This window comes from Leuciscus leuciscus (genome assembly GCF_965113295.1).
Source record: "Leuciscus leuciscus genome assembly, chromosome: 11".
In the NCBI taxonomy this organism is placed as follows: domain Eukaryota; kingdom Metazoa; phylum Chordata; class Actinopteri; order Cypriniformes; family Leuciscidae; genus Leuciscus; species Leuciscus leuciscus.
This window is the reverse complement of record NC_138735.1, coordinates 5,817,502-5,845,462: the sequence shown is the minus strand read 5'-3', so window position 1 is coordinate 5,845,462 and position 27,961 is coordinate 5,817,502. Positions and strand designations below refer to the sequence as shown.

Sequence of the window (27,961 nt, the reverse complement as noted above, 5' to 3'; positions counted from 1 at the left end):
AAGACAATATCCAAGATTTAACTGATAATGAACTTTATTTTTCCTCTCATAAAACAAATAATTTATAACTTAACATTCACCTCTAGGAATAGGTTTCTTTGAAAATATTTAAATATTATCCAGCATGATTTCAAAAACAGCAAAGATGTGCTACTAATTTATTGCCTTTTAGCTCCTCTAACTTTGTTATTGGATCAAAAATCTACAAATATCTTATAAACTGTGCCATTCAAAACACCATAATCTTGCTCTTTACATTCCAGTATTCTTGACATGTCTTATTACTTTTGCTCTTGCTGTCATTTTGATGCTCATCACAACAGTAAGAAGAGAAGTAGGAACCAAGAGAGCCCAACCAGGTGTGTGCCACGTGCTTCAACAGTCCTCGGCCTCCTCAGAAGAGGGCGATGAAGGAAGTTGGGACATGCAGGGCAAATATGAAGACATCACACACCCATGAGTGGATTTCAAGACCAAAGATTTTCCGTAAAAGCTCAGCAACGTTTGTTCTTCAGCATGTTAAATGCCCTCTGGTTCTTGGCCTTGAAAGCCATGATGAAATGATGGGGGGCGATCATTCCACGGCCCTCCTCATCTGCCTGGCCCATGAAGATGTAGTTCAAACCTAGCGACACCACACAAATAAAACCTGAATGCAGTGACGGAACGGCAGAGACATTCAGGGGGGGCTTTGGATCAGCTTTTCTCTGGGGCCTCACTCGCTCTATCCACTCCATATGTTTATATACTGTATAAACATATGACAGTGAGATTTCGTCATGAAAAATCATCATTACTAAACTTTTTTTTGCCATTTTTTACTCCCTTGTTGTTCCAAACTCGCATTTGGTTATTTTTTACGAAAAAGTAAACATTTCCATAACTCACCTCTTCTAGGTGTAGTAAAGTTGTCTGAACTGTTTATTTAAAGGTGCATTCAGTAGTTATTTAGCTATCATTAGCATTGCTGTTCTTTGAGTTCTTTAAGTACAATACCATGGTGTTAAACGCTGCGCTGCCATCTATCGATGTGGATCATCAATCCTGAGTTTTATGGAAATTACACTGATACTAGTGAGTTTTAGGCCATGTCCCTTCATTTTCTGCCTACGTAACTACTACTATCAAGCCCCAGAAAGAAATCTCCAACACACCTGCACGCACTGCCGCTATCACGTCAGCTCAAGACGCATGCGTCGTGGTGCTCTCGTGAACGCGCATTGAAGATTAATATTTTGTTAATAAAATGGTAAATTGTGTTTTTTTTGCAAAAAGCACTCGAGTCACTTCATAAAACTGAGGTTAAACCACTGAAGTCACATGGATTACTTTAATGATGTCTTTACTACCTTTATGGGGCTTGAAAGTGGTAGTTACATAGGCTGTCAGTGGAGGGACCGAAAGCTCTCAAATTTCATGAAAAAGATTTTCACTTTTGTGTGAACTATCCCTTTGATACAGTTACATTCACACATGGTACAGTTATTTACAGGAGTTAAAATCTTCTATAACCAAACTCACAGCTGTAAATTTTCACAATCAAATTCTCGAAAAAAAACTTTGCTGTGTGAATGGAAACAGACTGGACAAATAGTTTTCACGTCATACAGTGTGAGACCGCTGCGCTGCTCTGCATAAACGCGCGTCTACCATGTGTTGCGGATTATCATGTGTGGTTTCGCTTTCGGTAAATTAGAGACAGAGAGGGAAACACCCTTGGGGCGGTGCTGATTGTCTGAACCTGAATCGAATCACACCAGTTTATTGGTTGATGGCGTGGGCGCCGCCTCAGCACCGATCCATCGCTCATTTTTGATATAGTGAACAAGCCATCTGCTCCTCAGATTTTCTTCTTCAGAAGAAGCGGTTTATCTGGCCCGCGCTAGTTAAACGATTTTGTTTAGGATATTCTCTCTTTGTGCTTCAGCGACCGCACAAAATGGAACTTGCTTTGTTCTCCTCTCTGTGAGCACAGTGGATCTGCGTCATTGCCAGCCACAGTGCTTTCGCTTCATTGCAAGCAACGACTTGCAGGGTAAGCCTGTCGCATGTTCGCGAGGCTATTTATGGCACTTCTAACTGTAGGTTTTGTGAGAATTTTAAACATAAAAGCTAACCGACGTGAGGCTTGCTTGTTTGCATTGAGAAGGATTCAACCGCTCTCACCCGTCGTTCTTTGGCAATGAAGCGGCTGAGGCCATTCATGATTCCGAGGCTCGGGAATGTCGAGCGCTAGGCTATGAAAAACTAAATGATTTATGCCCCAGTTCAGAGGTATGCAGAGGATGTTTTATTCACCGCAGCATCTGATTCGGAGGATTTTGGGCCTGCGGCCGACGCTCTCCCACCTAGCGGCTAGGAAGTGCGACCTACACTGAGCCCATAGGCGTGCTAACAATGCTACTGAGAGGCTCAACATTGAAAGCCTACTAGCCAACCCCTCCACCTGTAGGGTTTCGGGTGCAGCGGTTTCCAGCGAGTTCATGCCTCAGGCACAGACGTTGCATTAAAAAAACCCCACTTCCGCTCCATCTCGAAAGTCTAAGCTCCCTTCTAAGCCCTGTAGGACCACTTCCAAATCCTACATGGTTGCTGGCCAGGCAGATATGGCGCTTAATGCCTTGGTCATTCTTCAGGCCTACCAAGTGGACCTCCTTAATGAAATGGCCCAGTGCACATGTGGTTGGGGGTATGATGGCATTTTTGGTTGAATCTCACTGAGATTCGTGAAAAGGAGAAATTCTTCCTACTGGACGCCCCTATCTCCTAGTCAGGTGTATTTGGAGAATTGGTCAGCTCAGTGGTAAATGAGTGGTCTGAATAGGGAACGAGACGCTGATGCAGGTTCACTACATCAAGAGTGAGTGACGTAGCTGTGCTGAGGTGGCGCCCACTCCATCAGCCAATAAATTGGTGTGATTCTATTGGGGTTCAGACAATCAGAACCACCCCATTTCAGCATCGTTATGCAGCATCTTGTTCCCTATTCAGAGAACATGGGTTGCGCAAGTAACTCGAAAACAAACATAAGCGCAATTCAAATGCTCCTTTCTCCATACAAGATATAAAAGATGCTGTCACCTGTTGGTAATGAAGATTTGATGAATGAACTCGTGGCTCGTTTGGACTCTTGTTACCTAAAAAGTGATATGACTTTTTTTTTTTTTTGGACAAGTGCCATTATTGGTATTACTTTGTCACTTGTTGACTTGTTGGTCACGGTCGCTATCAAGTTTCAAGTTTGTTTTTATTTATATAGCACATTTAAAAACAGCAAACATGGCTGACCAAAGTGCTGAACAAAACACAAGATAAAGAGACAAGGGCAAACCACACATTCGTGACAGAAGCTCACAATGAATTAAAAGCTAAAGAAAAAAAAGTAGGTTTTAAGAGGAGATTTAAAAACAGTTAAAGACAGTGCCGATCTGATGTAAACCAGAAGGCTATTCTGCAGCCTAGGGCCAGCAATAGCAAAGGCTCTATCTCCTCTATGCTTTAATCATAAATACTATACACTATACAAATAAACTTGACTTGACTTGACTTGAATCGTGATCTGAGGAAAGATAAAAGTCTCTTATCACCAGACCTCAGATTTCGTGTGGGATTGTATGGACAGAGTAGCTCAGACAAATAGCTCGGTGCCAGATTATTTAAGGATTTAAAAACAAAGAGAATAATTTTAAACTCAATTCTAAAATGCACAGGTAGCCAATGCAGCGATTTCGAAATTGGAGAAACGTGATCAAATTTACGTTTTCTTTTGAGGAACTTTGCAGTGGTATTTTGTACTAATTGGAGACGAGCGATTTTTCTCAGAGAGAGAGAGGATTTAAATCTTAGAGAGAAGACGTAGCTGAAAAAAAAACAAGAACTAATCACCGCATTTATTTCACCGCATTATAGTTTTTCAAATTTGAGGTTCTTATCCCAGTAAACACCTAAGTTCTTAATGCATGATGAAGTAAAAGGACCAAGGTAACCCAGGTCAATGTTACTGCTCTTAAAGTTTTCATGGGGGCCAAAGACTATAACCTCGGTTTTAGATTAATTCAGAAATAAGAAATTTTGAGAAAACCACAATTTCACTACATCCAGATTGTGGTTACAAAATTACCCAGTCTAACAGAGAAACTTCTATTCGTTAAATATGATTTAAACCAACTGAGGACAGTTCCCTGGATGCCCACAAAACATTCTAGTCGGGATTTTATGATCAACTGTATCAAAAGCCGAGGTTAGGTCTAACAGTATTAGAATCACAGAGTCACCAGAGTCAGTCTTACCTATGATTACCTATGATTAGATTAGTAGCTATGATTACTGGTAGGAGAATATGGGCTTGACTCCAGTTGCACGTTAATACAGACAGTATTAGAGATGCTACTGTAAGTTGCTGTGTGAATGGGACAAAGTAAATGCGGTTGTCAATCCCAAACACTGACAGTGTGAACGTAGCCTTAGAGAGAGCCACACAATAATTAAAACAAAAACAAAAAAGCCACGAGGGCATCACTACTCAGGATTTCCTCTGTCATCAAATATTTACACATTGTGAATGCATACCAATGTTTATGCTTGTTTTTTGACTTTGGCCTTTTCTGCTTCTTCGGTCATTCAGGTACTGATTCTACTGTTATCTCCACTGGTAAAGCACGATAGTAAGTGTGCTTTGTCTGTTTTTCACTCTTCTGCATCACCAAACAGCATTATGGTCGGCCTATTGGTGTATCTACAGAGCAGCGGCAGCTGATGAGGAACACTGTAATAAACACCAAACTACTGAATGCACCTTAAAGAGAAACTAGCTGCTTGGAAAGGGAACAGTTTTTAAGTTCATACTTTAGTTTTTTTAGGCTTAATATTTTTTATCTTACAAAAAAATTAAGCTCACAGTTAGTTCAATAGCAAGCCTGTTGGAAATGATTATAGTTTGTGGAAAACAACCTGAAATATTCCTTTATTTTTACACACCGAGAAGCAAACAAGCATTACTAACAGGAACACAACTACTTATTCAATATGAGAGGTTACATTAATGTGTTTTAGCTGATGTCTGTGGCAGATAAAACTGTCTAGCACATAAAGCCCAAAGTATACTTCACTTTTTACACATTCTCTAGGGTCTGTGTACAGTGCGTGTGACGTGAATTTTATCATCAACACAGTACAGACAGCAGCCCAAGTTTTCTAACTGCACACACTTTGTACGGACAGGTCGCACATGCACTGAAATGTTTATTTGTTTTTTGCAATAATTCGATCGTCCACAATGTGTCAACAGTACGGTGGCCGAGAGAGCTCAACGTGCTACAACTGAAGAAAACGCATGCAAATTTCTGTATTTGATTGCGTTGTGAGCATTTGCAGCACATTTGCTGTTAAAATGAAGATGTTTTCTTAATTTGCTGGTGTTTTTTCTATTTGCATGTTTTCCTCATTTGCAGCGTGTTGAGCTTTATGCTATTTACAGCACGTTTCTGTATTTGGTTGCATTGTGAGTATTTGCAGCACATGTGTTGTCAAACTGATGAAGATGTTTTCTTAATTTTCTGGTGTTTTCTCTATTTGCATGCGTTTTCTTGAGTTGCAGCGTGTTGAGCTCTCTCGGTCACCGTACAACAGTGCCCCAGGGCCGTTGATTCACGAGGTAGTCAAAGAATAAACTGAATAAACAGAGACAGAAGCTTGTGGCAGCTACAACAACAATGGACGGCTACGTGGATGAGAGACTGGGCAGTGAGGTTAGAAAGTACCCACATTTGTACAACTCTAGCCTAAAATATTAAAAAGATGTGTATATGGGTTATAACTCTTGGGGAGATATTTTTCAGGTGATCTCCTGTAGACCAGAAGGGTAGTGCAAATCGTAATGCGCATGCGTCAAATGGATAATACTTTGAAAGGCTTTGCATATAACTGTGCATGTACACTAGTATACGTTGGGCTTAGGTGTTACTGTTTACAACAAGCTGAGGCAGGCACTCACCTCGTCTGACGTAGGGGCACTTCTTGCAAAGGATGACAATCTTTGTGCTCATGGTTTTGCCAGCCTGCTGGATAGCAAGGTTACCTTCCTTGTAGACATTGATTATGGAGATGGTGGCGTACATGCTACCTTCTCGCGTTACAGCGGTAATAACGGTTCCAGTGATCACTAAAATGTCAAAAAGATAAAAACAACACATTAGAGACCACTAATTCAAATGTGATTGAATTATCTAAATTTGGGGGCTTTTCTTTATTTTTTCAGTCAACAAATGGGAAAACAATGTAACTTCCATTACTTATTTGAACATGTAACTCAGATATTTTATTGTAAAGTTAAAAGTAGTGCATTACTTTAGTAGTTACTTGAAAAAAGTAATCTGATTACATAACTTATAATGCATTACGCCAACACTGTTTTTAGTACTTCAAATAAACTTCAAAATCAACTCCTCCTGATAGACCAAATAGTAGAAGTAGTAGTTTAAAAATGGTAAAATTAGGATATGTTAAATATGGCTTAGGCCCATTATTTGAACATTTATTTTCATAAACTTGTGTTTATCCATTCCCACAGTACATAAAGGGTGTGATTAAAGCTATATGACTTGATGTGCATGTAATTTTCCACCTTCGTTCACATTCAGGTCTTGTTTCTCATCATGACTCTGGTCTCCACCAACCACAGGATTTCCCCATATGCAAATCCAAGTAAACAGCAGAAATCATAATGAAATATCTACTAGCTCCTGGATGTGAACATTGCAGACCTGTTCCAGGGGCAGCGACTGCGGTCAAAGAGCTCGACTGAATCAACACTCCCATTTACCAGCGGTTTATCCACAGTCCACTGCAGTCTATTTACACTAGAGCACTGTATCCCACACACAAATCCACTGTGCTGAGGGCAAAAAATGCTCAAGGAATCTTTTGAAACACGTTGACACAAACCAGCAGGCCAAAGATAGCATGCTGAAAAAGAGCCATAAAAACATGCACCTTGTGAAGAGTACAAGATTATAGACTAAATGTGAATAATCACTGCTTGTTTCCACTTATTCTGATGCCCCCCACCTACAAATTCCCACCTCACTTTGCGCTTGTGCGTGTTTGTCTTCATGTGTCAGCAAAAAAGTTAGTATCAACTGCAGAGTGCTGCTCTTACCAAAGTTGCTGGAACAGTAGTGGCTCTCAGGGGTTCCCTTCCGTTTGCATTTCTGTTGACACAGCGCTGCAGAGTACTTCAAAGCTGGAGAGGAGAGCAGAGATAGCAAAAAATAAACTTCAAAAAGTTTTACTGTAGCATGCTGACTCTGAGCCAGCGGAGTCTGTCTTTTAGTACATGCGTAAAAAAAGTGAGAAAGTATGGGTTAGGTTCAAGCTCCGGAAATTGGATATCAAAGCCAATATCGAAGAACAAAAGGATGGAAATTTGCCTGAATGTCCTGTCTGTCGATTATATATTTACTTAATTAAATTAAACAATTTAAGTAATTCAATTTAGATTAAATGATATGCATGAAATAATATCAGTACATTTTTTGTATTGTAGCAGTGTTGTACTCCCAGCTCTATTTAACACCATTTAAAATAATTTAACAATGTTTAAATGCTTTTCACATAATTCACAGATTGTGTACAAATGGCAAATTTTGGAAATGTTAGGATATATATATATATATATATATATATATATATATATAGCTCACAAAGGTTAGGGGTTGTAAGATTTTGTAATATTTTTTAAATAAGTCTATTATGCTCACCAAGGCTGCATTTATTTGATCACAAATACAGTAAAAACAGTAATTATGTTAAATTTAATTATACTTTAAAGTAAATTTTTTCTATTTGAATAGTTTTCAACTGACATTTATTTCTGTGATGGAAAATCTAAATTTTCAGCATCATTACTCAAGTCTTCAGTATCACATGATCCTTCAGAAATCATTCTAATATGCTGACATGGTGTTTAAGAAGCATTTCTTCTTATTATCAATGTTGAAAACAGTTGTGCTGCTTCATATTTTTGTGCAAACCCAAATCAATTGTTTTCAGGACTCTTAAAAAAAATAAGTTCAAAATAAGAGCATTTATAAAAAAAATTAATAAAAAAAGACAGTTTAGCTTCAAGTATTAATTAAGTTGGCTGAGAAAGCCAACTTACTGATATTGTACTTAAACTTATTATTAAGTTGGCTTGAGAAAGCCAACATATTGAAATCCTATTTAAACTTATTATTATTATTCTTCTGTGGAAACTATTGACTCAAACTCGCCCTAGAGCTTTAACTCTACATACTCCAAACTCGGCTCAGACACTCAAACTGATCTGAAGTTTTATGCTATATCTTTTCAGACTGATCGGACTTACGGTTTTCCTACAAATGACGATCAAAACTCGGAAAAACTCCCATTGACTTAACATTGGGCATTCTAAAAAAATTCAAACTCACCAACCGACAAAAATTCAAATCTAAATCCCTTGAAAACTAAATCAAACTGCCATTCTATATATATTAGCCAATGAAACTCATTTAAACTAATAAACTCTAATTTCATACACTTATAAACTAATTAACTTAAATTGAATAACTAATTAACTAATAAACTCATGAATTCATAGACTTATGAACTCTTAAACTCATAAATTAATAAACTCTGAACTCTAAACTCATTTAAACTTATAAACTCTAAACTCAAAAACTTGTACACTTATAAACTCATCAATTTATACACTTATAAACTCTAAACTCATAAACTCTGAGTGTGTGTGTGTGTGTGTGTGTGTATCTATCTATCTACCGCTCTGAATACCATAGCAACCACCCAGAACACCCTAGCAACCACCTAGCAACCACCCAGAACACCCTAGCAACCACCCAAAAGACCCTAGCAACCACCCAAAATATCCTAGCAACCACCCAAAAGACCCTAGCAACCACCCAAAACACCCTAGCAACCGCCTAGCAACCACCCAAAAGACCATAGCAACCACCCAAAACACCCTAGCAACCACCCAAAACACCCTAGCAACCGCCTAGCAACCACCCAAAAGACCCTAGCAACCACCCAAAATACCCTAGCAACACCATAGCAACCACACAAAACATCCTAGTAACCACCCAAAACACCCTAGCAACCGCCTAGCAACCACCCAAAAGACCCTAGAAACCACCCAAAATAGCCTAGCAACCACCCAGAATACCCTAGCAACCACCCAAAATACCCTAGCAACCACCCTAAATATCCTAGCAACCGCATAGCAAACACCCAGAATACCCTAGCAACCACCCAAAACACCCTAGCAACCACCCAGAACACCCTAGCAACCGCCTAGCAACCACCCAAAAGACCCTAGCAACCACCCAAAATATTCTAGCAACCACCCAGAATACCCTAGCAACCACCCAAAACACCCTAGCAACCACCCAAAACACCCTAGCAACCACCCAGAACACCCTAGCAACCACCCAAAATACCCTAGCAACCACCCAAAACACCCTAGCAACCACCCAAAACACCCTAGCAACCGCCTAGCAACCACCCAAAAGACCCTAGCAACCACCCAAAACACCCTAGCAACCACCCAAAAGACCCTAGCAACCACCCAAAATATCCTAGCAACCACCCAGAACACCATAGCAACCACCCAAAACACCCTAGCAACCACCCAAAATACCCTAGCAACACCATAGCAACCACACAAAACATCCTAGTAACCACCCATAACACCCTAGCAACCGCCTAGCAACCAGCCAGAACACCCTAGCAACCACCCAAAAGACCCTAGCAACCACCCAAAAGACCCTAGCAACCGCCTAGCAACCACCCAGAATACCCTAGCAACCACCCAAAACACCCTAGCAACCACCCAGAACACCCTAGCAACCGCCTAGCAACCACCCAGAATACCCAAGCAACCACCCAAAACACCCTAGCAACCACCCAGAACACCATAGCAACCGCCTAGCAACCACCCAAAAGACCCTAGCAACCGCCTAGCAACCACCCAGAATACCCTAGCAACCACCCAAAACACCCTAGCAACCACCCAAAAGACCCTAGCAACAGCCTAGCAACCACCCAAAAGACCCTAGCAACCACCCAAAACACCCTAGCAACCGCCTAGCAACCACCCAAAAGACCCTAGCAACCACCCAGAACACCCTAGCAACCGCCTAGCAACCACCCAAAAGACCCTAGCAACCACCCAAAAGACCCTAACAACCACCCAAAATATCCTAGCAACCACCCAGAATACCCTAGCAACCACCCAGAACACCCTAGCAACCGCCTAGCAACCACCCAAAAGACCCTAGCAACCACCTAGCAACCACCCAAAAGACCCTAGCAACCACCCAAAACACCCTAGCAACCACCTAGCAACCACCCAAAACACCCTAGCAACCACCCAAAAGACCCTAACAACCACCCAAAATATCCTAGCAACCACCCAGAATACCCTAGCAACCACCCAGAACACCCTAGCAACACCCTAGCAACCACCAAAAAGACCCTAGCAACCGCCTAGCAACCACCCAAAAGACCCTAGCAACCACCCTAGCAACCACCTAGCAACCACCCAAAAGACCCTAGCAACCACCCAGAACACCCTAGCAACCGCCTAGCAACACCCTAGCAACCACCCAAAATACGTTGGCAACCGCCTAGCAACACCATAACGACCACCCATAACATCCTTGCAACTGCCTAGCAAAAAACTTTCCGGTCCAAACTTTCTCAAGCCAACTTAAAGTTTGTCTCGACGAACTTTCGCATCTAGTTAAGTTGGCTTGAGAAAGCCAACATATTGAAATCCTATTTAAACTTATTATTAATATTATTATTATTCTTCTGTGGAAACTATTGACTCAAACTCGCCCTAGAGCTTTAACTCTACATACTCCAAACTCGGCTCAGACACTCAAACTGATCTGAAGTTTTATGCTATATCTTTTCAGACTGATCGGACTTACGGTTTTCCTACAAATGACGATCAAAACTCGGAAAAACTCCCATTGACTTAACATTGGGCATTCTAAAAAAATTCAAACTCACCAACCGACAAAAATTCAAATCTAAATCCCTTGAAAACTAAATCAAACTGCCATTCTATATATATTAGCCAATGAAACTCATTTAAACTAATAAACTCTAATTTCATACACTTATAAACTAATTAACTTAAATTGAATAACTAATTAACTAATAAACTCATGAATTCATAGACTTATGAACTCTTAAACTCATAAATTAATAAACTCTGAACTCTAAACTCATTTAAACTTATAAACTCTAAACTCAAAAACTTGTACACTTATAAACTCTAAACTCATAAACTCTGAGTGTGTGTGTGTGTGTGTGTGTGTATCTATCTATCTACCGCTCTGAATACCATAGCAACCACCCAGAACACCCTAGCAACCACCTAGCAACCACCCAAAAGACCCTAGCAACCACCCAAAATATCCTAGCAACCACCCAAAAGACCCTAGCAACCACCCAAAACACCCTAGCAACCGCCTAGCAACCACCTTAAAAGACCATAGCAACCACCCAAAACACCCTAGCAACCACCCAAAACACCCTAGCAACCACCCAAAATACCCTAGCAACACCATAGCAACCACACAAAACATCCTAGTAACCACCCATAACACCCTAGCAACCACGTAGCAACCACCCAGAACACCCTAGCAAAACACCCTAGCAACCACCCAAAATATAATAGCAACCGCCTAGCAACCACCCATAATACCCTAGCAACCACCCAAAACACCCTAGCAACCGCCTAGCAACCACCCAAAAGACCCTAGCAACCACCCAAAATACCCTAGCAACCGCCTAGCAACCACCCAAAAGACCCTAGCAACCACCCAAAATAGCCTAGCAACCACCCAAAATACCCTAGCAACCACCCAAAATACCCTAGCAACCGCCTAGCAACCACCCAGAACACCCTAGCAACCGCCTAGCAACCGCCTAGCAACCACCCAAAAGATCCTAGCAACCACCCAAAAGACCCTAGCAACCGCCTAGCAACCACCCAGAATACCCTAGCAACCACCCAAAACACCCTAGCAACCACCCAGAACACCCTAGCAACCGCCTAGCAACCACCCAAAATAGCCTAGCAACCGCCTAGCAACCACCCAGAATACCCTAGCAACCACCCAAAACACCCTAGCAACCACCCAGAACACCCTAGCAACCACCCAGAATACCCTAGCAACCTCCCAAAACACCCTAGCAACCACCCAGAACACCCTAGCAACCGCCTAGCAACCACCCAAAACACCCTAGCAACCACCAAAAAGACCCTAGCAACCGCCTAGCAACAACCCAGAATACCCTAGCAACCACCCAAAACACCCTAGCAACCACCCAGAACACCCTAGCAACCGCCTAGCAACCACCGAAAAGACCCTAGCAACCACCCAAAACACCCTAGCAACCACCTAGCAACCACCCAAAAGACCCTAGCAACCACCCAAAAGACCCTAGCAACCACCCAGAACACCCTAGCAACCGCCTAGCAACCACCCAGAATACCTTAGCAACCGCCTAGCAACACCATAGCAACCACCCAGAAAACCCTAGCAACCGCCTAGCAACACCCTAGCAACCACCCAAAATACCTTAGCAACCGCCTAGCAACAACATAGCAACCACCCAGAACACCCTAGCAACTGCCTAGCAACCACCCAGAATACCCTAGCAACTGCTTAGCAACACCATAGCAACCACCCAGAATACCCTAGCAACCGCCTAGCAACACCATAACGACCACCCATAACATCCTTGCAACTGCCTAGCAAAAAACATTCTGGTCCAAACTTTCTCAAGCCAACTTAAAGTTTGTCTCGACGAACTTTCGCATCTAGTTATTATTCTTCTTCTGAGACTAAAAAAATATAACTTTAATACAGCCTAGAGCTTTAACTTTACATACTCCAAACTCGGCTCAGACCTTCAGACTATTCTGACTCGGTATGCTATATCTTTTCTAACTGATCGGACTTACGGTTTTCCTAAAAATGACGATCAAAACTCGGAAAAACTCCCATTGACTTTTTCAAACTGACCAACCGACAAAAATTCAAATCTAAATCCCTTGAAGACTAAACCAAACTGCCGTTCTATATACTATATGAGCCATTGAGACTCATTTAAACTAATAAACTCATCTATCTATCTACTTCAAACTAAATTAAACTTCAAACTAAATTAAACTTCAAACTAAATTAAACTTCAAACTAAATTAAACTTCAAACTAAATTAAACTTTAAACTTCAAACTAATTTAAACTTTAAACTACAAAATTTACTTCATTTAAACTAATAAACTCATCTATCTATCTACTTCAAACTAAATTAAACTTCAAACTAAATTAAACTTCAAACTAAATTAAACTTCAAACTAAATTAAACTTTAAACTTCAAACTAATTTAAACTTTAAACTACAAAATTTACTTCATTTAAACTAATAAACTCATCTATCTACTTCAAACTAAATTAAACTTCAAACTAAATTAAACTTCAAACTAAATTAAACTTCAAACTACTAAATTTACTTCATTTAAACTTATAAACTCTAAACTCATACACTTATAAACTAATTAACTTATAAACTCATGAATTCATAGACTTATGAACTCTTAAACTCATAAATGTATAAACTCTGAACTCTTAAACTCAAACTTATAAACTGTAAACTCATTTAAACTTATAAACTCTAAACTCAAAAACTCGTACACTTATAAACATCAATTTATACTTATAAACTCTAAACTCATAAACTCTGAGTGTGTGTGTGTGTGTGTCTGAGTGAGTGTGTGAGCGAGGTAGTCTGTTTGAGTGTGTGTGTGTGTGTGTGTGTGTGTGTGTGTGTGTGTGTGTGTGTATCTATCTATCGCTCTGAATACCATAGCAACCACCCAGAACACCCTAGCAACCACCTAGCAACCACCCAGAACACCCTAGCAACCACCCAAAAGACCCTAGCAACCGCCTAGCAACCACCCAGAATACCTTAGCAACCACCCAAAACACCCTAGCAACCACCCAGAACACCCTAGCAACCGCCTAGCAACCACCCAAAAGACCCTAGCAACCACCCAGAATACCATAGCAACCACCCAAAAGACCCTAGCAACCGCCTAGCAACCACCCAGAATACCCTAGCAACCACCCAAATCACCCTAGCAACCACCCAGAACACCCTAGCAACCACCCAGAACACCCTAGCAACCGCCTAGCAACCACCCAGAATACCCTAGCAACCACCCAAAAGACCCTAGCAACCACCCAAAAGACCCGAGCAACCACCCAAAAGACCCTAGCAACCGCCTAGCAACCACCCAGAATATCCTAGCAACCACCCAAAACACCCTAGCAACCACCCAAAAGACCCTAGCAACCGCCTAGCAACCACCCAAAAGACCCTAGCAACCACCCAGAATACCATAGCAACCACCCAAAATACCCTAGCAACCGCCTAGCAACCACCCAAAAGACCATAGCAACCACCCAAAATACCCTAGCAACCACCCAGAATACCCTAGCAACCACCCAAAATACCATAGCAACCGCCTAGCAACCACCCAAAAGACCCTAGCAACCACCCTAAATATCCTAGCAACCGCATAGCAACCACCCAGAATACCCTAGCAACCACCCAAAACACCCTAGCAACCACCCAGAACACCCTAGCAACCGCCTAGCAACCACCCAAAAGACCCTAGCAACCACCCAAAATATCCTAGCAACCACCCAGAATACCCTAGCAACCACCCAAAACACCCTAGCAACCACCCATAACACCCTAGCAACCACCCAAAAGACCCTAGCAACCACCCAGGACACCCTAGCAACCACCTAGCAACCACCCAGAACACCCTAGCAATTGCCCAAAACACCCTAGAAACACCATAGCGACCACCCATAACATCCTAGCAACCGCCTATCAAAAAACTTTACGGTCCAAACTTTCTCAAGCCAACTTAAAGTTTGTCTCGACGAACTTTCGCATCTAGTTTCCCTTTTGTTTCCCCTAGCCAAAGACAAATAATGAAGAGCAACTGTGGTCAGATTTAATTTTTCTGAAAAAGTCTTAATCCAGTGCAATTTTACTGGAAAACATGACACAAATACTGATTAAGAGTGATTTTGCCAGCAACGTGATCAAATGCACACAGTGTCAGGAATTGTCCTTTTTTGTTCCATCTCTCATTGGCAGGCTTGCATTGAGTGATCTTGCATCATTTACTTTCCACTACATCTTCATCTAATGGACTGAACACGTGTATGTAGCAGATGTACAATGCGATTACATGTTGCCTTATATGACTGCAGTTTCATAAGGTGCTAGAAAGCTAATTCATTCATTTCTAATGTGACTAGTTTCATCTTGCGGAAAACCCGAATGGCTGGTGACAAATGGCTGAAACCGTTAACATGGCAGCAGGTAAATCCAGGTTGGTCTTTTGAGTAGGGATGTTTAATGAGTAGTCATTGACTTTTAAATAGGACCTATTAAGTTTTTTTAACGTTTTCAACTTTCTTTAGTGTGTAATGTTGCTGTTTAAGCATGAAAAAGGTCTACAAAGGGAGTTATTCTCAATATCAGTGCACACTGTTTCTGAAATCCCTGAAACGCCTCCATTGTAGTCTTGACAATATTCTTCATTTAAATAATTCCCACCCAAAGCATACGCAAAATAAAGGGGGCGAGGCCTGGTTGAGTTGTGTAAGTAGAGCATTGAAACTCGTGATTATGGTAAGGGGTGTGACATTTCTGAAACACGCTCGAAGAAGTTGACCAATCACAACACACTGGTCTAGCCGACCAATCAGAGCACATTGCACTTTTCAGAAGGAGGGACTTCTTAGAGACCGGAACTAAATTAAACTAAACTAAATTTAAACTAAAGCGTTACTGACAGACTGGGAAGAGAGGTGCTGCAACAATTTAAAATATATGAAAGATTTGAGCATGAACCTATTCTAGTAGACCTCAAAAACAAAATCAAGACTTTGTAAAAGGCCATAATATGACCTCTTTAACTGTAAGTCAACACCTATAATGTAGGCTAACATTAAACTCTCCACCTACATGCAGTATGATTACGGAGAATACTTACGTATAGGTCTAGTGGTAGTGGGTGGTGCTGTTGTGGTTGGTGGAACGGTTGTGGAGGGAAACTTCTTTGGTCTAAATTTGTAATGACCAATAAAGCCATCCGCTGTTAAACTGAGATCTGAGAGGAACTGAATGAAGAGCTGATTTCCCTCTGAGAACACAGGCCTAAAGCAGAGAGATACACAGAATGTGAAGGGCAAATAAAGAAGTATTGCTAACAGCAGCATGTTTATATCTTGAATATAGAGCAAAGGACTGATGTAATGCATTTGATATGATATATATGATGCATTGATACATACGCTGGTGGACTGTCTCCACAATATTTCCCAATTCTTTTAGCGTCGTTGATTTCTCCACCATTAAAAATTGCTACGTAATCGTAACGGCAATAGTTGTCCCGCTCCACATCAAACTTCTCAAATTTTACCTCTATAATCTGTAAAAAAGGACAAATGTTTAAGCTAAATGCGAAACACACGATTAAGGAATATCTGAAATAATGATGATGGCATTACACTTTTAATCAACGCTACTTGTAAAACTGGGATTTTTTCACCCATTTTAATATCCTCCAGGTAAAAATCGTAAGTCTAAAAGCTTAGAAAAATAATTATATTTTGAGGTATAATTCATGGTTGTAGTCAAGTCACATTTATTTATATAGCACTTTATACAATACAGATTGTTTCAAAGCAGCTTCACTGTGATAAACAGGAAAATAAGTATTAATGTGTTAAAATTAATAATTAATCTAATTCAATTTCAGGTATAAAACAGCACAACAAAAGAAAATAGTGTTACAGCTCAATTTAGTTAAGTGTTGTTTTATTTCAGTTCAATGTCAAAGTTGCAAAGTTCATCAATTGTGAAAATTTCAATTCAGCTATAAGCAGCTATAAAGAAGAAAATATTGTCATTATTCAGCTCAAGTCAGTTCAATGTTAATTCAATTCAGTTCAATAACAGTGTCGATGTTGCAAAGTTAGGGTGTGTTCACACTTGGCAGGTTTGGTTTTGATTAAAACAAACTCTAGTGCGATTGCTCTGTTAGTGCGGTTCATTTGAATAAGCGGGAATGCTGCCATCCGAACCCTGGTGTGCACCAAACAAGTGGACTGAGACTACTGAAAAAATTGGTCTCGGTCCTATTCCAAACAAACTCTGGTGCGGTTAGACTGATCTATTTGGCAACATAGACCAAAGACATCTAAACGAAACAAAAACTGGTTGTGATGTCACAAGATGCGACCATAAAAAGGACAGATCGGGCATACATGGTTTTTCTTGTCTCGTCTCAAGCTATGTTGCCCACAGTTTGGTACAGGTGTCAGAGCTGTGTCTCCTTGCATTCCTGGCACTGTTTTGACTCCTTTACATATTTTGTAAGCTCTTCTGTTAGAAGAAATATCATCATATGTATGCGCGCATACAACAAGCACGTTTAGCCTAGCACACAGCATTGTTTGTGCAAATGCAAATGCAAAACATACATTTAGGTTTGGTCTTAAAAATGACAGTGTGAACGCCAAGCGAACCAGGACTAAATGCCTTTTGTTTGGTCTGGACCAAGAAGAACCAAGAGAACTGAAGTACAAGTGAGAACACACCCTTTGAGTCATTATCCAGATCAATTCCGTACAAATACTGTTAAGCCATTAATTGTTTTTGTAGCCAAGTTAAGGATAAAAAATTAAATAATGATGAGTCCACCTGGTTCTTGGGTGCTACTATATGCCAAGAACACGTGACTCCAGCAGGATAGTCTTTCTCTGGCCAGTTAGGGGTCTTGAAGGTTCCTGATGGCTTCATCAATCTCCCACCACAGTACTGATCCCCTGTAAACATCCATTCAGACAGACGTTTAGGAAATGTTTCCTAAACTCCACGAGAGAAACGCTAAACATAGACCAAGCATCCAGTGTGAGGTCGTTCACCCCTAATTAAAAGGAATGCATGAGATAATTGCACAGCACCATCATTGGCGGACTCTAAAATGTACTTCCCTGCAGTCTTGTCATTACGAGAGAGTTTACAGACTTGTTGGTCCCAGCGTGCAGTTCCTGCCTTAATCCTTCAACACAGCTGCCAAAGCCCTTTATCCAAAGCTGATGCTTCTAGAACTGTATGCCAACGAAAGCAGTGTGTATTGATTTTGGTGCGCATATTAAAAGGTGCTAAGCCTATTTTTGACCCAGAAAATATGATGAAATTGCACTATAAACCTCTCTGCCATTTTAAACAGGATTTTTGGATTGCTATGCTATACTAAAAAGATTGAAAGTCACTAGACCCGTCATAAATGTTTCCAATCATATTTCACCCCAAGATCACAAGGAAATACAAGTCCATGTCACAAATTCAAATACAAGTAAGCCATTTGCAGGTTTACAATAATGTACACTAATTTTAAAGGTACACTTTGTAACTTTTTTTTATTCAAAATGTATATAATGAGCGAGTACATAAATCCATCTTCCAAACCATGTTTTTGTCTGATCCTGAATCCCTACGATACATCTATAATAAGTTTTATATTCAGAGTATTGTAGGGGCTGTTTACACAACTTTTTATGCGTTTTGGACGTTCATTTACACGACAATGGCATTTTGGGGGCCTGAAAACACAAACTTTTGAACACTGATTTGTGAAATTTGTGACATTTTGTGAAATTTGTGCATATTACGTGTTCAGTCTATAGGCGCATAGTTTCTTTACAAAGTGACAACGCCAACTACTGGCCTGGCAGCAGAATACAGCGTTTATTTAGCCTTTCTCGCAGATCCGTGTGAACGGGCATCATTTTGGTGTTGTCTATACGTGAAAAATGCAAAGGAAAAACTTTTCCGTTTTTAGAACATCGTTGTTAACAGGGAATTTCCATACATAAACAGGGAGAATTAGCTCAGGCTACAATGTTCTTCCACAAGACACATGCAGTTTTGTTTATCAACCGCTAGAGCGCCAAAAGTTACATAGTGTATCTTTAATGAAAAATTTGTATAACGGTTTTTATACAGAACAAATCACTGTATTAAGGCCCGTACACACCGGGACGAATATCGGCGCGCGTTATTCGCCAGCGTTTTTCAACGCGTTTTTTGTGTTCACACCCAAGCGATTTTCGCTGATGATGAGCCGAGTGAACATGCAAATTCATTCCCTGACATTAGATGGCGCTTAATGTAAAACAGAAATACAATACCACTCCATAACAGTCTATACTCTGCAATACCACTCCATAACAGTCTACACTCTGCAATACCACTCCATAACAGTCTATACTCTGCAATACCACTCCATAACAGTTCTCTTTTAACAAGATTTTTGTAGTCGCTGTCGCGTTTGTCATATAGTTCTTTATTCCGAGACCAGCAGCTCTACATTCATCTTGCCTTGCATCTTCCTCATCATTTCTTCCCGGCAGTGTCTGTCTATGGGCAGTGTAGACGCTACTTGGCGTATATCTTCTTCGCTGTTACGTATGTGTGCTCGGCAAGACCGTTTTGTGTTTGAGCGCCCCCAAGTTGTGTTTTACTGTAACTTCAGAAGCTCCAGACACGTGAGCAAAAGCGGCAATCTCATTGGTCGGATAGTTTTTGACGCGGCGCGTCAAACCAAAAAAACGAACCCGAGGCGTTGAAAAAAAAATTACGCTTTTACGCGTGGCGTTTTTCGCGTCGGTGTGCACACTCACATTGGCGCCCTTTGTTTAGTCACGAGGCGTTAAACGTCGGCGAATATCGCGCGCGAAATTCGTCCCGGTGTGTACGGGCCTTTACAGTAGGGGTCGACCGATTAATCGGTCGGACGATTAATCGGCCGATTTTTTGAATTTTTTAACATAATCGGCATCGGCCAATATCCAGTATATCAAGCCGATTATTAGGCGGGCGCATCTGTGGGCAGCCTAGTGTTGTTGTTGTTGTGGAACACGTGTTCGACGCACGCTGCGCCTAGAGTCATTCTCCAGCAGAGTGAGCAGACCTCATCCAGTGCCTAAGGAAGGAGCTAAGTTCCTTGGAGAAAACTCCTTTATATTTAATTAAAACCTTTTGATATGTTACTGCCAACTTCGAGAAAAAATATGAATAGGCGACATGACGTTCGGCTACTTTGGATATTGATAGCGTAGTTGAGGTTGCATTATCACAGCAGAAGGGTTGCTATCATGTCAAAATAAGTAAGCAAGAATTTTGCAATTTACAAACAGAGAATCTGATACTTTTATTTGTTCTGTTTTGTGTGTCTTATATTTGAGAGGGTTGTCACTCAATGCAGAGAAATAAGTAATAAAAAAGTGACCATAGGTTAGTGAAGGGCTGGCTTTGCTTTTCTAGCGTCGTCGCTAGGGTTGGGTAGCTACAGACAGACCCGGTGCTAATACGGCACTGGTGCCTTAACGACCGTTATTTACCGGACCGAATATCAATGCGGATTTCTGTGCTTCATTTCGGTGCTACTGTTATGCCTGTGCTTCTCTTGGATGCTCTGAAAACGGACGTTAGAAACGTGACGCTAGTCAGCTGTTAACTTTAGCATACTAGTAGCTGGATTAAACACGGTTAATATGTTGGCCAAACAGTGTAATGTGTGACTGTATTTCAATGTAGACTAGGGGTGGAACGGTACATGTATTCGTATTGAACCGAAACGGTACGGGCGTCACGGTTCGGTGTATAAATTTACACGGAGAATACATGGTATAAAAATAAATAAAACTCGCGTGCAAATTAATTCATGTAATGCGGAACTACTGTTAGATACGCGGGTTCTTTGGGGACACCTAATCTGTAGCCCCGCTTTAGCTCTGAAGCAGGCTGCGATCATAGACTGTAAAAAATAGGCTGCGATGTAAGATTGCATTGCTGGAATATGGTGTGTGGGAGAGGGAGAGGGAGACTCGGGAGAGGGAGAGAGGGGCGCGGGTGCGGGCGCGATCGAAAAGTCGCGTGTGTTTAAAGTCGCAAAGTGTTTACTTATATTTGTGTGTGTGTGTGTGTGTGTGTGTGTGTGTGTGTGTGTGTGTGTGTGTGTGTGTGTGTGTGAGAGAGGCGCGGATGCGATCGAACAGTGGAAACATAAAAACATACTCTGTCATTTTGTTTATAAAAGACATCATTCAAACTGCAAAGTGTTTAAGTTACTGTTAATAAAAATTTTAAGGAAAACAAATATATTAGTCTGAAATGTAGCAAATAAATTTTCAATTCATTCAGGTACAATTACCAAACATATCTCAAGGTCACAACAAGTGCAGATTTGGTCAAGTGTTCAATAAATGTTTTTGTTGAGAAATCTTGTCGATCTTAAGTAATAATTTGTGTTATATTTTATCTTTCAAATAGAGGTTAAAAACAAGCACATAATCGGCCAAATATCGGCCAAAATAAATCGGCAGCATTAATCGGCCATCGGCCGACCCGGATTTCAAAAGATCGGCATCGGCATCGGCCTGAAAAAAACCATATTGGTCGACCTCTACTTTACAGTAAAGAAATTTAATGAATCTAATGAAAATGTATGATTCTAATTCATTTAATTAGAAAATAGAAAAATGAAATATTACCCTTTTTCATAAGACTCACACATAGTGGGTGACCAAAATAAGCACTGGAACAGCTTTTGGCACAAAACTTAAACCTGATAACATCAGTGATGTGATGACTGCAAGAAGAGCTGCACGATTCTGGATAAATTGAGTATTTATTTATTTTTACAGAGATCACGATTCTCCTACGATTCTGAATAGACAGCTAAATAAAATAACATATCATTTACTAGAGGTTCTGACAAAAAAGTATTATTGATTAAAAAAATTCAATGTTTCATTACTGGAAGAATCATACATTTTTAATGAACCTCTCAAATGAATGATTCAATGAAAGTTTTTAACAGTCTCTGTAAAACACCTTTTGAAAGTAATATGAAGCTTCAAATAAAGACAGTATCGATTCACCAGTATGTAATGATGTAATCTATACTATATTTATTCGAAGTGTCAAGTTACTTTCAAAACAGAAAAGGTTTTTTTTTCTTCTATTTTGAACGCTACTTTAGACATTAGTGTTTATATCTGAAATATAAACTTTTATCCCAGTACTTCTGTGATAATTAAAATTACTGGAACACAGAAATAGTGATACTTGTGTGGTTGGAAAGACTGTGAAGCTGTTTCATACCTATACATGACTACTGCTCTCTAGCTGGGTCAGCGGCAGCGCCAACAAACACAGATTTGAATGTTTGCTGTGATCGTGTGCGTCAAAGGTTTGATAGACATAGCTGAATCGTTGTCATTAGGAATAAGATTGCATGGGTGTTTGAATCGAGAAACAATTAATCGTGTGGCTCTAACAGCAAGCTTCGATTGTTTCCAACACGCATCAGCTGTCCGTCAACTGCAAACAAACAGAGACACAATCTAAATCATTAACATTCCAGCTGTCTTGCTTCAGCCAAGCAGACGTCTCGTCACTTATACAGTTACTCAGTGAGCAAGACAGCCCCTGGAGGTCTGACCAATCACTGATTCACTGGGAAAACGTCTGTGAGAAATTCCACATCATGCCATGAAATACACAGCAATGTTCTCTAGCTTCCTCTGGAGTGTTCTAAATCAACTGTCAGACCCTGCAGAGAAAATCCCATTTTCTTTAACTAGTCAAAGTAAAACCAGGTTTTTCTTACTTTTGTGTAAATCGACAAGGTCTTTCGGTGATTTACTGAACGGAAACGGTTTATATTGGGACATTAAAGATCCATTTATTTTCTCCAGCTAGCGTTATACTGACCTCTGACTTCTCTAGGAGCTGTCAGATGTTAAATAGCTCTTAACTGCTCATTAAAGATGACCTTTGCCCACATAAACACAATCCAAGCGTAATAGCATCTGAGTTTATGGACAGAAACATGGATCATATTTTGGAAGAGCTGGGCAGTATGATTGTATATAAACACCAAATTACAACCAAACACAAAAAACAAACAAACTGTTGAACTAAACCGTAAAGGGTTAGTTCACCCAAAAATGAAATTTCTGTCATCCTTTATTCACCCTCATGTCGTTCCAAACTCAAAAGACTTTTGTTCATCTTTAATGAAATCTGAGAGATTTACCCAAAACTCTGACGTTTCAAAAAGTTCATAAAAAGATAGTCAAATAAATCCATGTGAGTTAAGCATGTAAGAACCAATGAGGTTCATTCTCATGTTACGCAGCATGTTTGAACTTCCACAAGAACCAATGAGGTTCATTTTCATGTTACGCAGCATGTTTGAACTTCCACAAGAACCAATGAGGTTCATTTTCGTGTTGCGCAGCACGTTTGAACTTCCACAAGAACCAATGAGGTTCATTCTCATGTTACGCAGCATGTTTGAACTTCCACAAGAACCAATGAGGTTCATTCTCATGTACGCAGCATGTTTGAACTTCCACAAGAACCAATGAGGTTCATTTTCGTGTTACGCAGCACGTTTGAACTTCCACAAGAACCAATGAGGTTCATTCTCGTGTTACGCAGCACGTCTGAACTTCCACAAGAACCAATGAGGTTTGTTCTCACGCATCAAGTACAATTGAGCTTATGTTTACCATATTTGAGTGCTGATCAATGTTTATGTAAATAAAAGCCTACATTAAACCTGTTCATCATATAAAGTGAGCGTGCCTCTTCAGAAGACTTGGATTAAACCGTTCGATTCACATGGATTTTTTTTTTTATGATCTCTTTATGAACGCTTTCAAGTTTTGGGTGAATAGACTTTCAATGGAGGGACAGAAATATCTCAGATTTCCTTAAAAATATCTTTATTTGTGTTTCAAACGTCTTATAAGTTTGGAAAGACATGAGGGTGAGTAAATGAGGACGAATTTTTCATTTTGGGGGGGGGGACTATTCCTTTAAAACACCTAATAAACTATTTTGGCTTACTGAGTTGAACAGAACAAAACATCTTATTAGCTTACAAATTTATGGTCCATTTTTAAGATGTTCTTACCCCGTTCATTAGGGTTGGCAGCAGAGTACACAGCCAGGAAGCCACTACCAGCTGTATTGGCATCAGACATCATCTGTATGAGCATCTTGTTGCTTGTGGAAACGAGGGCTCCCGGCCTGAACGTCCCACAGAAGCGGCCGAGACGCTGTCCATTGCCGTGGCCACTATAAACATCCACATAATCATATCGGCACAGGTTGTCACTCTCTAAGTCAAGAAAACGAAATGAGAGGACGACCACTTTGCCCTCTGGAACCTGCAAGAAGCAGACGTCATATTGAGACCCAAGAGAATGATCGGTAACACTTTAGTTTAGGGTCCAGTTCTCATTATTAACTAGTTGCTTATTGGCATGCATAATACTAGGATATTGTCTTATTACTAGTACTTGTAAAGCACATATTAATGCCTTATTCTGCATGACCATATTCTACAACCCTTAATCCTACTTAATACCTAAACTGAACAACTACCTTATTAACTATTAATAAGCAATAATTAGGAGTTTATTGAGGCAAAAGTCGTAGTTATTAGTTAGTTAATAGTGAGAATTGGACCCTAAACTAAAATGTGACCGAATGCACTTCTGTTCTAAAGATATCTGATACACACATTTTAAATAGCTCAACACTACTTTACACTTATAGTCATCCGTTTATATTGTACTAACATTTTTTATTTAAATACGTCATTTTCAGTGCTTCATGGGGTTGGCATGAGATAGAAGTTGTGATAGCCTATTCTTCTCTTTTGTGACGTATATCCGAGTGAAACTGCTTCTCAAACAAGAAAACATGAAAGGCAGGACTTGATTTTGTCAATCAGGATAAATCATTTATAATAAATACTGCAATATTCCATTAAAAAAAACACGATTTCACTGTGATATTAAAGGGGTGATCACACGCCACTTTTCGTTCCACTGACTTCCATTCATACGCAAGTTCATACAAATTTTGCTGTGTTCCAAAGTTCAAGTTTGGTGAACTCAGCCCTGCGAATATGTATCACATGAAAACATTCAATAGAAAAGAGATATGTTACGTTGCAGGACTGCATTAAAGTGGAGTGGATTGTATATTTTCTTTTAACATTTTCGAAATATTATATTTTGAATTAGGTTTTTTTAAAAAGATGCTGCAGAGTGACGGCATAGTATGACTGTTGCAGTGTCGGAAGAAATTTTTTAATTTTAACTCAAAAAATGTTTTAAATACTTTTTTGTAATTTCTTTTTTGTCATTTTTCAAATGACTAAGTTTGTAATGTTGTGATGCATCTCATGATTGGTTTGGTTCATACTAGCTTAAAATGTAACGCAAGTTACTTTGTTTTCCCATTTAATGGCTGACAGCTCTCCTGTCCTCATTTTGAGAGAAATCATAAGTATTGAGGCGTTGTGTGCGCTGTGTGAGCATGATGGTTATTGTAGTTCTAGGCTAAATGTGAACATGCATTTACTCATCTCACTTGCACAAAAACAGATTCAGCATCTCTCAAAAAGAATAAAAACAGTGAAATGCAAACTAATAAGCTGTATATACAGTATATATATATATATAATTTATTTCATTTTTATTTATTATTTTATTTAAATTTAATTCAATTTGTTTATTTTTTTATTTAATTTTTTTTATTTTTTTATTTTTTTTATCTGCAGCAACATGGAAATCAGGTTCTGCCCTAATTAAGTTTTTTTAAATAAAGTAGAAAATCTCTCTTGGTCAGAGTGGTCACCAATTAAGTCTCTTATATGCAATGACGGCAATGCAATAAAATGCTAGAATGAGTCTGGAGTTGCCACAAGGATGTAATGTGGCCAGCAGCCAAACCAGATGGAGATCACAACCAGACACACACTGATTCTTGCCACGACTTTCTATTGCATCATCACTACAGTACATGCAATGCAGAACTACATTTTACTTCTTTTTTGTATTATTTACCCACAAAACACTAAACATACAGACATATTCAAACATGGACATTGATCAATTCAGCCTCAGCTGTTTGGCTATCTGTTTTTGTTGTTTATAAACTTTTTAAGATTACATTTAAAAAATCTGAAAAAACTGACTTGTTAAAGATTGTCTAAAATGCAAACTTTGTACTTACTGAACAATGTTCATTACAGCATGCACTGTATTCAATGAAGTTCTGTAGATACCTATGCTATTTATGTGTGTATGGATACATTCCTGGACAAACTGATGTATTGTGGATTAAAAACATGTAAATCTCCACAAATGTTAGATGTTGGTTCTATGCTAACTTGAGATCTGTAAAGTGTTTTCTGTTTACCTGCTATGTAACAACTTTTTTTTCTTGGTTTCTCTGTTCATGTGTTTTTGTATTCTTCGCCATTACTTGACCCACTGATTATTATGGAAGCTTGTTTCTACCACGGAATAAAAATAAAATAAGAATGGTATCTGCACATTTTTATCTCCTAAACAATCTCTGATTGTTTTTCCTGCAATTACAAGCTTATATCTCACAATTCTGACTTTATTTCTCACAATTCCAGGTTTATACCTCACAATTCTGAGTTTATATCTAACTGCGAGAAATAAAGTCAGAACTGCAAGATATAAACTTGCAATTGAGAGGGAAAAAAGACAGAATTGTGTGTTTATATCACACAATCCTGAATTATTATTATTATTATTTGTCCTTATGGTGTTGTGAGGTCGCAATTGTGGGAACTCCCTTTTCTGAGAAAAAAAGTTTAGAATTGTGAGATAAAAAGTCACAATTACCTTTTTATTTGTTTATTATGTGGCAGAAACAAGCTTCATATTACTCATAAATAATGCTGATAAGTGAAAAGGTCACGTGACTTGCAAATGAAAGGTTACAGATATTAACAATGACTTAAACTGATTGTTTGCAAACTATTTCATGATATAGTTATAGCCTACTTTTTTATACAGAAAGGTATGATATTCAAAGGCGATAAGAGTGTTATTCGAATCTAATTAATTCTGATTGGTTCATTTTGCTATAGTGAATTCTGATTCGTGTTTTAACCATAGCCTCTTTAACATGGCAACTGTTATATTTTCGCTGCGATATTTATTTATTTATTTTTATTTTATTTATTTTTTTGCTGCTGCTGCTGCAGGGCACTAATATTTTCTTCAGGAAATGCAAATATGGTTTAACTATATTAGCTTTGAGACGCATGTCAGTTACAGTCGGCATTTCAGCTATCCGAATACATATCAGTTACTTACAGTAATTCTCCATACACATTTGGTATTCGGCGGATAGACGCCCGGATAACCCTGACTACCGATAACACCCGACTCTCCTGTGATATTACCACCACACGTGAAGGTCTGTCTAGACAAGAGAAAGAACAATAAACACCTGCATCGATGCAGCATTCATTTTTGCAACACAGCCTATATGTATCATAAAACTTTGACATGCATGCACAGCGGTTTCGTATGTGAGATCCGCCGCGCCGCTAGTGATCATACATGAGCATTCAGTGCGCGCGCATCATGACTGAACAAACTTACCTGTTTTGAGACTGAGCTCGCACATTCAGGATGAGCAGCAGAGCCCAGGCGATCAGGACACCGCAGATCTTCCACATTGTAAGAACGGACGGTGGAACAGATCAGACGGTGTGCGTGTCTGCGTCCAGCTGCATTTAATGATATTATTGTCCTCCGTCTGTTCTGAAGTTGCTCCGGGGAGTTTCAGCGGCAGATGAATATAGCGTTTGTTCTGCTCTGTGGGAGGGAGCAGCACGACAGCTGCCTTTTTCCAAACCTGTGATCAAAGACATGCACAGGAGAAAGAGAGAGAGGG

At 39.7% G+C, this 27,961-nt stretch overlaps 1 protein-coding gene and 1 long non-coding RNA gene across 3 annotated transcripts; one reads left to right on the top strand and one right to left on the bottom strand.

The window, feature by feature from the left end:
* Nucleotides 1-11: 11 nt before the first annotated feature.
* Nucleotides 12-27,940, bottom strand: pcolce2b (procollagen C-endopeptidase enhancer 2b). 2 transcript variants are annotated; one of them, XM_082184370.1, is made up of 9 exons: nt 27,667-27,940; nt 27,376-27,484; nt 24,141-24,396; nt 17,849-17,973; nt 16,438-16,574; nt 16,137-16,300; nt 7,157-7,240; nt 5,993-6,160; nt 12-649 (listed from the first exon to the last, which is right to left on the bottom strand). In XM_082184370.1, exons 1-9 carry the CDS (start codon nt 27,741-27,743, stop codon nt 495-497), a joined length of 1,275 nt encoding a protein of 424 aa, XP_082040496.1. In that variant the 5' UTR covers nt 27,744-27,940; the 3' UTR covers nt 12-494. The 2 variants fall into 2 exon arrangements, with proteins under 2 accessions (XP_082040496.1, XP_082040497.1); XM_082184371.1 differs by having other exon boundaries at nt 12-625; nt 27,667-27,938.
* Nucleotides 21,643-24,134, top strand: LOC309509625. The gene is made up of 3 exons (XR_014209947.1): nt 21,643-23,336; nt 23,591-23,641; nt 23,693-24,134. It is a non-coding gene; the product is annotated as an uncharacterized lncRNA (long non-coding RNA).
* Nucleotides 27,941-27,961: the final 21 nt, after the last annotated feature.

What these genes read in the sequence shown, in the direction of transcription:
- pcolce2b (XM_082184370.1), bottom strand. Translation starts at nt 27,743, where the DNA reads ATGTGGAAGATCTGCGGTGTCCTGATCGCCTGGGCTCTGCTGCTCATC. An exon ending in CACTACCACTAGACCTATAC is followed by an intron (nt 7,241 to 16,136) that starts GTAAGTATTCTC and finishes TCTCCTCTCCAG; the next exon opens with CTTTGAAGTACTCTGCAGCG. An exon ending in CTACTGTTCCAGCAACTTTG is followed by an intron (nt 6,161 to 7,156) that starts GTAAGAGCAGCA and finishes TTGACATTTTAG; the next exon opens with TGATCACTGGAACCGTTATT.